Source organism: Osmerus mordax, chromosome 21, assembly GCF_038355195.1.
Source record: "Osmerus mordax isolate fOsmMor3 chromosome 21, fOsmMor3.pri, whole genome shotgun sequence".
Taxonomy (NCBI): Eukaryota; Metazoa; Chordata; class Actinopteri; order Osmeriformes; family Osmeridae; genus Osmerus; species Osmerus mordax.
In genome coordinates, this window is record NC_090070.1 from 1,953,746 (window position 1) to 1,968,968 (window position 15,223).

Consider the following 15,223-nt stretch of genomic DNA (forward strand, 5'->3'; position numbering starts at 1 on the left):
TCCGTTTGGATTAGGTTTCTAGAAATGACTTGAGAGAGAGAAAAAAAACTGAAAGTCTATTAAATTTAAATTGTATAGCTTGATTTTAACCTAGGTTAATACAAACGTAATTTCTACTTTTTGAGTCTGCAAATAGTCATTGTGCGCAATTAAATTCATTGAAATTAAATGACACTTTATCTCGGGGGGGGGGGGGGGGGGGGGGGGCGACAGGGAGTGACATGCTTGTGTAAAAAGAGTCTAGTACAGGCATAATAAATTACGCAATGTAGAAACTGCAGGACAAGCAGCTATGACTTCTCCAATAACTAGTCAGGGAACCAATTGTCTCAGAAGGGTCTATGTAGTTTACAAAGAAGGACTAGGATGGTAACATATGACCGTTTCTGTCAAGGATTGACAAACAGAGACAGAATAAATCTCAATGATTTCAATGTTTCAGCAGGTGAGATGCAAACTGTTCAAATAGACTATGCCTATTCACTGAAAACTTCCATACATTCAAGTTTACCACGTCAAACTCATTTTCTCAAATAGAAAATTCTGTTTATTTGGAATGATAAGCATGTTTTGTACATATAAACAATGCAAAATTTTATGTAGGATTTCCTGTGGTTGTTGTCCGCTATTGTTACTGATTAAAGTAATTGCAGGTTTGTTGTTGGAAATAACAAATTGTCGGTTTTGAGTACATTGTTATTATTCGGTGCTTATCAAAGCACAATGGGCAAATCTTGTGAAAAAAAGTGCAACTACAAGCATACATTTAAAAAAATCATTTTTATATTTATGTTTATTGAAAAAGGATATAGATATGATATGTGACATTTAAGTGTTGCTTTATGTAGTAAAGGAACAAGTTATTTATTGTCATTCTCATGGTTTCACCACGGTTTTCTTGAAACTGTTCTCATGGTTTCACCATGGTTTTCTTGAAACTGTTCTAGCTGTAACACTGCCATGTCAAATTTTTTGTAAGGAAACTGAAAACTGTGGCGACAAAGTGTTCTCTCCACTGTGAGGTTTCACATAGGATACAGGGAAAGGTGTTACCTGACCTATGACTTTTTTATGTTATAGTACGATACTTTTCCTCTAGGCATAGATGACATAAGTGTAGGCCTTTGTTGCATTGAATGTATTTTTACAAAATAGAAACATATGGGTTTTCCATACAAGCAAGAAACATTATTTGAATAGAGAAAAAAAAATCACATTTTTTTTTCTAATCTTTATTTCATTTCCTCTTTTTAGTGCACCCTCAGCAAGCCTCACAAGCCACTCACATGTTTGTGATGTAATTTCTAGTAGTCTAGTTAGTACTAGTATTTTTTTAACCCTTAAGAGGGAGTAACCTTTATCCAAACCAGACCTTTTGACAGTCACTGTTTCCTATATACCACAGCACTCATAATAGAAACATATGTATTATTACACAAAACTGTGTCTTACGTGACTAGCTATTGTCTGTGAAACATCTCAAAAGAAGTTAAATTCAAACAACCAGACATATAATCGATAACTTGACAAATGTACAAAAAGGTTCATTTCAGCAGTCAGCAAATGCATCTGTTACTGTACTACACTGTAGTTATGTTGGTCTACTGTACTTAAAATATTATGTACGTCATGAAACAATTTTTCACAAACCCTAACTGGTCACATATACTGTTCATATGGACCACTGAGCTAATCTGTGAGTCTGTTCAAGACTGTTGCCAGCTTGTTGTAAACAACAGTTGATTGTGTGTCTGGGAAAAGCATACAATGCCCTAACGCAGTTTCCAGGTGTTGCATTTTACAGGAACACATGAAACAATGTGAAGAAACTATTTCGCTGTCTGCTCTGAGGTGTTGGCACTGCTGACATCTTTTGTTGACATTTTTGTTTTGAAAGGGCTGATTGCTGACAAAGAACAATTGAGTGATTTCTCCTTTGAATGCATTCCAAGATGTTTCTTGAACGTGCATCTTAAATCTACATTAACTTGGTCTTTAAGCAATGACAAACTACATCAAGCTATTTTGAGTTTGTTTACAATAAAATAAGAAAGTTTATTCAAATTACTCTGTAACTTTGTTGTGTCCAAGTTAGATTCATGCTGGGGTAATGCACTCTTTCTTAGAAACACTTAAATGATAACCTTTATTGATTTGCAAAGTATTCCAAAGTTGTAGAAATCTGAAATATATTCCTTTACATCATATAATTGAAGTACTGGCATCATATGTGTTCCTTTTTTACACAAAGGTGTCTTACTGTATCATTTTCAAAGATATTTCCCCATCAAATTGCCTTGGCATGCAATGGTAAAAAATGAACTTCCACAAGAAAGCTTTAATTTGTCTTTATTAAGATGTGAATGGCAAAGCAATGGGGGAACTTCTCACAAAACGTCATACAAGGCACTTCAAAAACCATCAATGATGTGCTTTAAATGTATATTTCAGATGTCTACTACTTTCTGATACTTTATTCTTTCCTGTCAGTCAAGGTTATCATTTAAATTATTTTAAAGGAAGAGTTTAACTTGAACATAGATTAAAACATTTTAGCCTACATAGAGTTTATCATTTGAACTGTGTGTATCATTGTTGACTGGTCAAAGAACACAAATGTGTATTGATCATGTGTCATACTTAGGAATGAACTAAGCCTACTTATTGAGTGATGTTATGTAAAGTCCATTTTGAGGGTATATGATTACAAAGCCACTCTGCATCATTACAGCATGTACATTGATCTGATCATCAATGGGATCAACAAACACTGCTTGTATTGAGAGGGTTTATGGACTACATACTTTTTGAGGTATAGTCTGTCTACGACTGCAGTCATTATTTAGAATGTGTAGAATACAGTTGCCATACAAATTCACTGTAAACTGTAAAAAAAAAAAAAATCTAGGACAGTTCAGTAGAGTGTCGACCCACTGTAACCTGATCTGTAATTTGATGTAAAGGTAATCTCAGAAAATTGCCTCTGACTCATACATCATATGCTATTATTTAGTTTTGATATCTCTCAATATCTTTGGTAATGAAAATGCAAACATTCTTGGAGAAGTGTTACCGATGTATAAAATAAAATTGGCTTCAATTGTACTAATATCTCAAATTTAGTAACTTTAAGCATGTTACTAAATGAAATGGCTAGATGCTGTAGTCTGTACATACTGATTATCTGGATTGTACTAATTATCATTATCCGCATTGAATAGAACTTTAAAGGACACAAGCATCACAATATGAACTGCCTGAAGTTTTTAGTTTGGCTGTCACCCGAAGTCCCTGCCTGAAGTTTTTGGTTCGGCTGTCACCCGAAGTCCCTGTATTTAAGCCTCCACATTTGTACAGCAGAACAGATGGAGGGAGAAGACTGGATGCTACTTATTTCTAAAATGCATACTCTACTTATTTAGGGCAGATGTGGAGATCAGACTCAACCGAGCCTCTATTCTTCAGTGATCCCCACTGCCCTGCACACTTTGACATTGTGTTCTACAATACGGGCAGCAAGCTTACGCACCTTGCAAAATAAAATCACACCATCGGAAGTTCAGTAACTTAAAGTTCGATTTTTTACCGGAGCAGAAGCACACGTCCATGACACACTCCATACCAGCTCTCAACCCACTTTTGGGTCACGACCCACCAGAAACACCAGAAACACTGGCCTGGGAGGTTCACAACCAGCAGTAGCTAGGAGAAAGACCTGAGCCCCTAATGCCTTTTCCCTATCTCGCTCCCAGGGGCGCCGTATAGGGGGGAAAAGTTTGGACAATTCTTGACTGACGGGCCCAAAAAAATAAGTAAAAAATAATATAAAATTATATTATATATTATATAAACCATCATCATTAAGTATATATATTTCAAATATAATAATACAATTAATGATCTCTTTGTTTTTACCCCCCTGTATCTGCATGAAATGGTTTGGACATTTTTTACGTTGGCTTTTAATCTTACATTTACGTTACGTCATTTAGCAGACCCTCTTATCCAGAGCGACTTACAGTATGTACAGGGACATTCTCCCAGAGGCAAGTAGGGTGAAGTGCCTTGCCCAAGGACAAAACGTCATTCAGCACAGCCAGAAATCAAACCGGTAACCTTCAGATTACTAGCCCAACTCCCTAACCGCTCAGCCACCTGACTCCCTAATCTTCCATCAAATAGTGAACTGCATACTGTATGCAGACTTGCATGTACAAATCACCAGCAGTAAATATTGTGCTAGTACTAGTATTGAACTACAAACAACTACAACAGTTACAAGCCTTTAATTAGAGTTATGTAAAGCTTTTGATAGGACGGTTAGGTCCTAGAGATGTGGTGACAACGGCAGAGGGGCCCAATTCAATTTTTTTTGTCATGGGGCCCAAAATTCCTGGCGGCGCCCCTGCTCGCTCCACCCCCTCAGGTTCACTAACCCATGGTGTCCACCTCTGTTTTCTAAACAGTTTATCAACCCCCTAATTCCTTCCTTTCTGATTGCACATGGGATCTTATCCACACAAATGCCTTTATGTCTGCTAGGAGGTCTTTCAGGGTAAGGTGCTTGTTCCTCTGTCAGCTCTCCCACTGTTGAGAACTGCCAGAAATATCTTTCTGGACCTGCAATCCTGTGTCTGGCATTACTGCTACTTCTTAAAAAATGTGTTAGATACGAATCCATTGCTCTATAAACAGTTGCGTGCCAGGAAATGTGGGAAACATATTTTTATTTGGTACAGTTGCAGACCAACATTCCTTTTTCAGAACAGGCCTGTGTTGGACTCAAATCTAATTTGTATAAACTTTCTAAACAACCCTACGAATGTCAGTGAAAGTAATGTAACATTTCAAGTCCAGGATTCCAAACTGTAACAGGGTTTGCTTGCTGACTGAAACTGGTTTTGTTTTGTATAACTGGGTTGCTCACTGTCACTTACTGGTCATAAGTAGACCAACCTCTTAAAGTTATGTCATCTTTAATTTAACATTAGATGTGATTAAAACAAGGCCATAGCTATGGACATTAAATTGACTTCTAGTGTCAGTCACATGTGATCTGTCTATGTAAAGGGGGTAAAGGGGCTGAGGGTTGGGGGCATAACAGACATCAAGATTGTACCAGTTTCTCACTATCAGTTGCAGAAACACGCACAGAGCTACCAACTATGTGCTGGGGAAAGGGAGGAGACCACATGCTAGTTCTTAGAATGGGAGGGGGGGGATGAATCAACTTTCATATGTCTCTCAATTACATAGATGGCTAGTTGATTCAGTCAGCCTGCACTGTGAGTAATTTGTCTCTCATTATTAGATTTTTTTTATTGATCATTCTTTGAAATACATTTCTGTCCAGCTGGATGGTTTTCTTGATGCTGAATTTTTGGCACATGTACTTGCTGTGAAATTGTCCATGATATTGAAATCAACTGCTCATTTGTTTTTCTTTTATATTCACAGCCCATCTTATTTATAATGCCATTAATGCCATTAATGCCATTAATGCCATAATTCAATTTGTTTGACAATTTATTTTGTTCAGAGTCTTGCATGTCCAGCACTGTAATTTGTATTAACAAGTACTGTAGCCTGTGTTAACAAAATGGTGAAAACAATTAAATGTTTTCTGTATTTATAATCTTTCTTTAATGTTTTGTGTTTAAGCTGTGAAGGGAAGTGATTATTTACATCTCTGAAATAATGGGTGTTAACATGCCTAAAGATAAGTAAGTGACAATCATTTTTTTTAAATCCTCAATAGCCTGTTGCCAGTAGATGAGTAAACACAATTTGTAACAGATTTGTAACCCTAGCTCAATTGCCCTCTCTTTAACAGGTACAATGCTGTCTGGCTGATTTTCTTCATGTTGGGGATCGGCACTTTACTGCCATGGAACTTCTTCATGACTGCAACCATGGTACGTGGTATGGCATGAACAGTTACTATTTCTATACTTTATGATCTACTTTTATGAACTGGTAATACTGTAAATGTAAATTAAATGAATGCACAAGTTAACACTTCATATTTTACCACGTTTATTTACTACCACAGTATTTTACTGGTCGCCTGAAGGAACCTGCCACTTTTGACATGGAAAACCCTTTGGTGAATGGAACTGGGAGCAATTTCGACACTCGCAGTGTTTTGGAAGCAAAGTTTAATAATGTGATGACCCTGTGCTCTATGGTGCCATTGCTAGTGTTCACCTGCCTCAACTCATTCCTGCATAGCTTGTAAGTCCAGGAATCACTTCTGCTTCATATTCTGATTTGGATCATATTCTCAAATCTTCTCTTATGACATTTGTCACTGATTGTTATCTTGTCATCTTACAGGATCCCACAAATGTTTCGTGTCATGGGCAGTCTAACAGTGATCTTGGTTGTATTTTTAATAACGGCCATACTTGTGAAAGTTGAAATTGCACCCCTCTCCTTTTTCTCCTTGACCATGATTAAGATTGGCATCATAAACTGTAAGTTACTCTCTTTCTGTAGTTTTTAGAGTGCATTTGAAATAATTATTTAGCATTTCTATCCATGCATCTCTCCAATTTTTTCAATTTTGGTAGAAAAACATTTAGTTAATTTTGTCTTCAGCGTTTGGAGCCATCCTACAAGGCAGTCTCTTTGGCATGGCCGGTTTACTTCCTGCTTCCTACACTACACCCATCATGAGTGGACAGGGACTTGCAGGCACATTTGCAGCCTTCTCTATGATATGTGCCATAGCAAGTGAGTACCTTCATATCTGTTTTCGTCTCTAAAAAGCGTAAGTAAGTTATACAAGTATACAAAACAAACATTCTTAGTTCTACTTACCCACTCCACACTTCTGTAGGTGGCTCTGAAATGCAGGATGCCGCTTTTGGATACTTCATAACCGCCTGTGCTGTCATTTCTTTGTCCATTCTATCCTACGTTGCCCTGCCAAAAATGGTATACAAATCTAAACACAGGGCTTTGAATGTGATTTTGTTGCTATTAAAAGGCAAAATTAAAAATAAATACATGTAACTAAATAATATGGTGCTAATAATAGCAACATATTTTGTTTTTGTCCTTAGGAGTTCTTTCAATACTACCAGGAAAGCAACAGTGACAGCCTGCCTAGAGATATAGAAATTGATTTGATCAAGAAGGGTAAACCCAGCAGTAGTGATTTGAAAAAAATATTGATTTATTTGATTTTGATCTTTAATTGAAACAGTTATGTGACATAAATACATGTAAGTTTAGCTTTATCTATGCGAAAACTGGGAATTAAGCTTGTCATCATCCTAAGCTAGTTAACAAGCTTCAATTCATTTCTCCCCCTAGAGAATACTGGTGACACAAGACCAGTGGAGCAGAATGCAAAACCAAAAGTTTCTATCACTGCCATTTTCAAAAAGGTACCCTGGAACACAGAACTACACTTGTGGACACACTCTTGTGGTCTGCCACTCCAAAGTCTGCCCCGTAGCTAGCTATGACCCAATTCACTCAAGTCAGACGGACATTTACAAATAAACTACTGTCAAAGGCAACCACTTCATAACCACTAATCTGATTAAAGTTAAATGTATTAATATAGATGTGATTTGTACTGTAATACCTTGTTAAATGTCTATAACAGTGATAAAATCAAATTGAGGCTCAAAAGGGCCGAATAGAAATTGATGTAAGTGGAGCAAAAACTAATATATTTCAGTGTTGAGCTCAGCTGGTCTCTCTTCATCCTTGACACCTGTTTTGTAGATCTGGGTATTGGCTCTTGCTGTGTGCTTTGCCTTCACCATAACCATTGGCACATTCCCTGCAGTCACTGCTGATGTGAAGTCATCCATCGCCAAGGGAGGCTCCTGGGGTAAATTATTTTGTCTGTGCATGTGACGTGTATTGTATAACATTCAACAGTGAATGAAGTACAAACGGATGAGTGATTGTATTTAGTGAAATACTGAGTAACATAAACTTGCCAACTGTTTATTGTATGCCACAGTTATACATCAGTACATTATCTGTCTGGTCTCAAATGTTGATATTTTATTCCTTCTCAGAGAAGTATTTTATTCCTGTGTCATGCTTTCTGCTCTTCAACTTGTGTGACTGGGCTGGGAGGAGTCTCACAGCAGTGTGTATGTGGGTGAGTAGCTCAATATGGTAGGGTAATAAGCAGGGACGGACTGGGAGTACAAATAGGCCCTGGACTTTTATCCAGACCGGCCCACCAGAACCGGCCCCCGTATACACCACCACAGCTAACCTGCTAATGCATGCACATTCTGTGTTTGATGTGATGCTAGTTAGGGAGTTCCACAGTTAATGTGAGCGTGCACAGCGCGCGAGCAAAATTGTCTTGTGAAGGTGATGTCTTTTACGTTTCTTAGCCTGGTTTTCCATCGTTATATAGTCTCTACTAGCTAGCTTTCGATCTGTCAGTGTCACTGTCGTGTGTAAGCGAGACAAAGGGGCCGGGGCTAAGGGCTGCATAGACGTTCATTTGGAATAGACCAACCGGCCTGGGGAAAAGGGGAACTGGCCAACCGTGTCACTCAATCTTCTGCCGACATTTTTAATAGTAGTTAAAAAAAATTATAAGGTAAGCGGCCTTATAGCCCAGAAGTGTTTCGGCCCACTGGGAATTCTCCCATTGCTCCCGATGGCCAGTCCGCTATTGGTAATAAGAATGAGCGGGTTCATGGTGATAACTAAGCTGGCAGTTGACCTCACCCTAACGCTAAATGTTTTACACCCCTACCTTTAAAGCCAAAGCTTTTTAAATAACTTGAGCAAATAGCTTCAGCAGGCTGCGTGAAATTGGAGGTAAAGTCAACAAAATGTAACTGTACACGTTTCTTGTCTGCAGTACCCCAATCTGACAAAGTGTCAGATAAAAAAAAAAGATTTGAATAATTGATGGGTTGTTCACACTTTCTCACCAAACCTAAACTTACTGTTAAATTATTTACTTTTTACTGTCTCCCTTTTCACCTCTAGCCTGGGAAAGACAGCATTCTGCTCCCTTTGTTCATCGTGGCCCGGGTGGTCTTTGTGCCACTTTTCATGCTTTGTAACGTCCAGCCACGTTATAACTTGCCAATTTATTTTGAGCACGACGCCTGGTTCATTGTCTTCATGATCTTCTTTGCCTTCTCCAATGGATACCTGGCCAGTCTTTGTATGTGCTTTGGACCAAAGTAAGTCTGTTTTAGGTGTAAACGCGCATAGTGATATTTTGAAGGTGTAGTCAAGTCAGTCTCATACCCCTCATGTCCATACTGATCAGCACAAGCATTTTTATTTTATGAATACTTCCATATTCCTTAAAATTGTAATGAGTAAAAAACTAATAGTGTCAGATGACAACCTGTGTCATTTATACATTGGGACAAATAACCAACAAAGGGATGTTTAAACAACCACAAAAGACTAGCCCACCCCTAAGGCTGTTCCTTGTTCTTTCTCTTCACAGGAAAGTTCCTAATCACGAGGCAGAGACTGCAGGTGCCATTATGGCCTTCTTTCTTTCCTTGGGTTTGGCGCTTGGAGCTGCTCTCTCCTTCCTCTTCAGAGGCCTGGTCTGATAGTATTCTTTATTAATGCTCACTGAGAGGAATTATGAACCCTTTTTCTTGCCGCCAAATAGCTTCAGATTTGATTTATTCTGGTAACCATGGCAATTTGATGAAGGTCCATTCTAGAAAGACTTGGAATGCTGAGGAATGTACAGTTGCTTCACATTTGTTGATATATTTTCCATCAGTCTACATAAGAAACGGCTGTATATACAGTATATTGTGGTAACCAGGGAGCTCACTCAGGCTTTGACCTCATATGACAGAATTAAACAGCACAACCAGGGATAGTTAAGCCCTGCATTTATTATGCAAAAACACAAAAACAAAGTTCAAAAAAACTTAAAAAACTATTCCTCGGTGGAGAGAAAGTTCCATGGCCAGGCCCCGTCTCAAGCCGCGTTAGTTGTCCAATGCAGCTCTCACCATGGTTGCTCTATTCCTTGCTCCCCTGTACTGGCCAGCTTTTATGCAGCGTCTCGCCCTGATTGGCTGACGACATGCAGCTGTGGTCCTCATTAGCCAGCCAGCGAGTGGGAATATCTAATATCTTCCCCGGATCACCTTATCCCGAGCTCCAGGGTTGCCACAACATAAAAACAATCAATAGGGGTCTTTTCCTTTCTGTAAGTTATGCTCAACAGAGAAAATATGTATTTTGTATTTGTATGTATTCCATGTTTAAATTGTATTTAAGTTAGTGGTGGGCCGTTATCGGCGTTAACGCACGTTAACGCGCTGCGACTCTTATGGGCGATACAAAAAATATCGCCGTTAATCTATTCTCAAAGTTGGGTTGGGAGCTGGGTCTATACTACGCAAGCTATGATGACTTTCACCTTGATATTTTAGCGCGGATGTATACCTAGCCGAATTGCACTGTAGGGGGCGAGAACGAGTCTTCGAACCTGTGTGTATGCCTTGTGTATGAAATTATCACATCAAACGTGACGTGCTAACATGGATGCAGCTATGAAGCCGCCTGGTTTGCTTCAGGGGAAATGTATTTTTAAGAAGCTTCCCAATGGAAACCTCGACAAGACTAAGGTTGTTTGCACCATGTGCAATGCGGAATTAGTTGACTGTGGGAGTTCTTCCAGTCTCAAATACCACCTAAACGCAAAGCATCCCTTAGCTAATGCGGAAGATGCCGGGCCAAGCACTGATGTAGCGCAGGGGAAGAGTCGTCGTCAAACTACGATGTTTGAGTGCAACCGAGGCAAGCCCGTCAGCACAGCTCTATCAGCCAAGCTAACTAATCTAATAAACAGTTAATAAACACAAGTACATTTGATTGAACATAATTTATTTTCATCACCAATTATCATAGTAGAACAGCTTTCTCAAGCAGTTTGTGATGCATTTTGGAAACAGGAGATGAGCTCCTGGTCTAATGCGCCTGGCTTGAGAAACCCGTTCTCAAAGACTTACTTGTAGTCGTTATTTGGGTAGCACACATATTCTGAATGCCTTCGGCGGAATTCAAATGAGCCATTTTAATCTAGATTAATCTAGATTAACGCCAATATTACAGTGAGATTAATCTAGATTAAAAAAATTAATCTATGCCCACCACTAATTTAAGTGTTTTATTGAACATGAAACATCATGTCATCAGATACGATTTTAATCTGAGATTTATATATATATCAAAGAGAATTTCTATATATCACAGAATTTTTGCTTGATAAAAAGTGCACACTAATGTATTTACTTAGATTACTTTGACTTTGTTTAAAGTGTCTACCCACTGTATACTGTGGGGTCTTTTTAGATAGTTTGTATGCTACCTCCTCATTTTACTCTATTCGTAAAGTTTGAAAGTTTGAAACTTTTTTCACTGCTTTTCCACCCTCCAAAAGAATAATGAAGTACAAAATATGTTTTGTTGCTGTTAAAAATGGGTAGAATAACACATCTACCATGCAACCGGAGAGTATTCAAAGCGCTTCACAAAAAATCACATGTACATAACATGCCTTTGCCATGACACTCAAAATTTAGCTCAGGTGCATCCTGTTCCCACTGATCATCCTTGAGATGTTTCTACAACTTGATTGGAGTCCACCTGTGGGAAATTCAGTTGATTGGACATGATTTGGAAAGGCACACACCTGTCAATATAACCTGGAGTTTGCCAAAAGGCACCTGAAGGACTCTCAGACAATGAGAAACAAAATTCTCTGGTGAGATGAATCAAAGATTGAACTATTTGGCCTGAAGGCTAAGCGTCATGTCTGGAGGAAACCAGGCACTGCTCATCACCTGGCCAGTACCATCCTTACAGTGAATCATGGTGATGGCAGCATCATACCTTGGGGATGTTTTTCCGGGACAGGAACTGGGAGATGTCAGGATCGAGGGAAAGATGAATGCAGCAATGTACAGAGACATCCTTGATGAAAACCTGCTCTAGAGCGCTCTGGACCTCACACCAGGCGCGTAGCCACTATTGGGCCAGGGCGGCACTGGCCCGCCCACATTACTCACTGGCCCACCCAGGCAAGTTTGATCAAAATGCATTTTTAGTTTATTTTTTTAATTCAAATGTATTTAAGAAAATATATTAATACTAGAGAGGGTACAATTTTGGGGGAAATTGTAGGGTGTGCTTGCTTGCGTCGGTTGCAGGTGGGTCCGTCCCCAAGTTTTTCTCTTCTAGTGATATTTTCAAGCATTTAGCCTACTCATATTGCATAATTCATTAAGAATCCCCTTTCAAACAAGCTATTGTAACAACGTTGTCACCAGCAGTATTTCAGATGGAATCGCGATTCAAACAGTACCATCTGCTAACTGAAAATATGCCCCCAAAAACTTAAATAAGCTTGACATTTATTTCGGGGGAAATGGCTAACGCGCAGGAAATGAGAATGTTTCTTTTGACATAAAGTTTAGGCTGTGGCATTGAAGCCAGCGACGCACCACACAAGCTTGAGTTTAAATACATTATTTAATGTGACATTATTTACTGTACATGCAAGTCTTGATTTGCTTAAATGTACATGTGCTGCTAGTACACCACTGCACGATACGATACTCGCTGTGCAACAGCACATCTATGCACGGTGTATCCATGCGTCGTTGCTAACGTGTGCTGACATTGTGACGTAGGCTAACACTGAGTTCCCTTTGTTGACACAAGGCACTTTTTGCCACAAAATCGTAATTTCAGCCTAAACCGTGCAGCGGAACGTAAATAAAAATACAAGCAACTCAATCACTACCAAGACGAAACTTTTGACACCGACGTTGTTTATGTAGTCCAAATATTGACGGATGCTTAGGGGTCGGAAAAGAAACAATAAAAAATAAATATATATGAGAGAGAACAATGGTTGAGGCTTGAGCACACCCAATAAACCTGATTTATAGTTGACTGGTGTGTGTGTTTAATTTGTTTTCCGAATAAAAAGGAACTGTTGTAGCAAGTTGTAGAACGTTATTGGTCAAGAGCGTCTGCTAAATGACTAAATGTTATTGGTAGCTATGGTTGGTAGGGGTTCCGAAGACTCTGGGCGGCCTTTAGCCAGATAACTTTGCTAGACTAGCTGCTTTTTAGCCAATGTACTAACATCGCCACAATAATGGCTAAACTTAGTAGACGTAGAGATTCCTCTACTAGCCTGTCATCTGGTAGCCTGGTCCTAACCAGACTCTCGTACATTGCATTTGTACAGAGAGTCTGGGCTTGATCCATTGACAAGCATTAACTTCCTTGAAGGCGGGTACTCTGTTGAAGTTTAAAACTATTGGATCTGCCCAGAGCCACTCTGGATCTGGCATAACCAATCGCTAGCGTTCGCCTTAGCCAACTCCTTCAACACTAACGGAGCTAGTTGGAAAATCAAACGAATCCCGTTGGGATCAAAGATTGCTTTAACTTCTGGATATTCGGCAGCTTTGGCACAATGGACCGAATGGCTTCGCTCGCATCTTTCTCCGCCGCCATTACGGAACTACAACTCAAACTAGCGCACAACATCAACGTCATCGTTCTCAGCCACTCCCTCTGATTGCTGATTATACCTCAAGCCCAGACGCAGTACAGAAGCAAAATGAAAATTGACTGGAAGTACATAGGACGTACATAGGACGGCAGAGCCAGGCTAGTCGTCTGGTACCTTTGACCTGACCTGTCATCCTGCCAGAGTGTGTACCGAACTCTGCCTAGATTCATTTTTTGCCTTCTGCCTGCTCTGTTTTGTGCTTGTAATAAAAGTATACGCTCTGCGCTTGTATCATCTACCCCAGTCTCCACTGAGTATTCGTTCCACTATGCTGGTGTTGTAGAAAAAACATCTAATTATGACGATGGAGAAATTATCATGGTTTATATGATTGATATAGAACCACTTAATCACCTTTTTTACTTTTATATGCTATATTATTGAAAACCAGATGCAAAGCTGTTGATTGATTAGAATTGCCACTAAAACAGAAATAAAGGCCAAATGTAGAAGACCAGATAGATAGAGTTTGAGTGCCAGAGAGAGAAGTATGTGTGTAGGCCTCTCCCATGTAGGACTACAAAGCCTAGATATTAAGAACTACAAGCGCCTGATATCAGGGGACAGATTTATGTTGTTAAACTCAGTGTCCCTGTGCAGCTGGGCGGCAAGGCCTCACGAGGGCCCTGGAAGGGGAAGATAGAGGAAAAGTACTGGAAATGTAAATTTTGTGACAATTGACCAACTGGGTGTGAAATACATAAATGCATCTGTGACCAGATATAATGTACCAATGAAATAAAATAATTGAGTGCGTAAATATATAAGCAAATGTCCGGAGAAAAATTGCAGTCAGACTCCGGGGTCTACTCACATTTGTTGGAATCAATCTTTTGTGATGGATTCGAATAAACACTTTGCATCATACTTTGCTGCCGTTTCCGTGCTGTTTTAGATTTTGATATTGGTTTAAAACTTAGATTATTAATTCGACGACACTGGTTTGTCCAGCCTTTATTGAGCTCTGTTGGTTAAACATGATGTTTAGACAGTGTTTTGTTGTTGCCTTTGCTGAATATTGCAAAGTAAAGGTGTCACTGTTTTTGACTCTGTAACACCGTGTCCTAACTGGATGCGATCGTATGACTGTCGTGTAGCATCGGACACTCTCTGTCCACACTGTATCCGTCAAATTCACTTCTGTTAGGTAAACTAACCACGTGTGCTAGGCTACAGAGCTTTCAACGCGAGCGACAAAAAAAAACAGGGCGTGCGACAACATTTTTAGCCAAAACGTTGCGCTAATTATTATTTAAGTCTTTTTCTTTCTAGGAAAAACTATAGGCCCACTCACTTTTGCACTGGCCCGCCCAAAATACAATTTCTGCCTACACCCTGCCTCAGACTGGGTCAAAGGTTTCATTTCCAACAGGACAACGACCCTAAGCACACAGCCAAGATAACAAAGGAGTGGCTTCGGGACAACTCTATGAATGTCCTTGAGTGGCCCAGCCAGAGCCCAGACTTGAACCCAATTGAACATCTCTGGAGATATCTGAAAATGACTGTGCACCGACACTCCCCATCTAGCCTGATGGAGCTTGAGAGGTCCTGCAAAGAAGAATGGGAGACACTGCCCAAAAATAGGTGTGCCCAGCTTGTAGCATCATACTCAAAAATACTTGAGGCTGTAATTGCTGCCAAAGGTGCTTC

At 39.5% G+C, this 15,223-nt stretch overlaps 1 protein-coding gene across 3 annotated transcripts; it reads left to right on the plus strand.

The window, feature by feature from the left end:
* The first annotated feature begins 378 nt into the window (after positions 1-378).
* Positions 379-14,956, plus strand: slc29a1b (solute carrier family 29 member 1b). Of its 3 annotated transcripts, none has more exons than XM_067259022.1 (13): positions 379-445; positions 5,662-5,723; positions 5,834-5,915; positions 6,053-6,234; positions 6,337-6,476; positions 6,601-6,735; positions 6,842-6,939; positions 7,068-7,143; positions 7,321-7,394; positions 7,741-7,849; positions 8,043-8,128; positions 8,983-9,182; positions 9,458-14,956. In XM_067259022.1, exons 2-13 carry the CDS (start codon positions 5,698-5,700, stop codon positions 9,567-9,569), a joined length of 1,320 nt encoding a protein of 439 aa, XP_067115123.1. In that variant the 5' UTR covers positions 379-445; positions 5,662-5,697; the 3' UTR covers positions 9,570-14,956. The 3 variants fall into 3 exon arrangements, with proteins under 3 accessions (XP_067115123.1, XP_067115124.1, XP_067115125.1); XM_067259023.1 differs by lacking the exon at positions 379-445 and adding an exon at positions 5,264-5,285; XM_067259024.1 differs by lacking the exon at positions 379-445 and having other exon boundaries at positions 5,706-5,723; positions 5,834-5,922.
* Positions 14,957-15,223: the final 267 nt, after the last annotated feature.

Excerpts from the sequence above, each read along its gene's own strand:
- slc29a1b (XM_067259022.1), top strand. The coding sequence starts at position 5,698 with ATGGGTGTTAACATGCCTAAAGATAA. Across the intron at positions 5,916-6,052 it reads TCTTCATGACTGCAACCATG|TATTTTACTGGTCGCCTGAA; the intron begins GTACGTGGTATG and ends TTACTACCACAG. Across the intron at positions 7,144-7,320 it reads AATTGATTTGATCAAGAAGG|AGAATACTGGTGACACAAGA; the intron begins GTAAACCCAGCA and ends TTCTCCCCCTAG.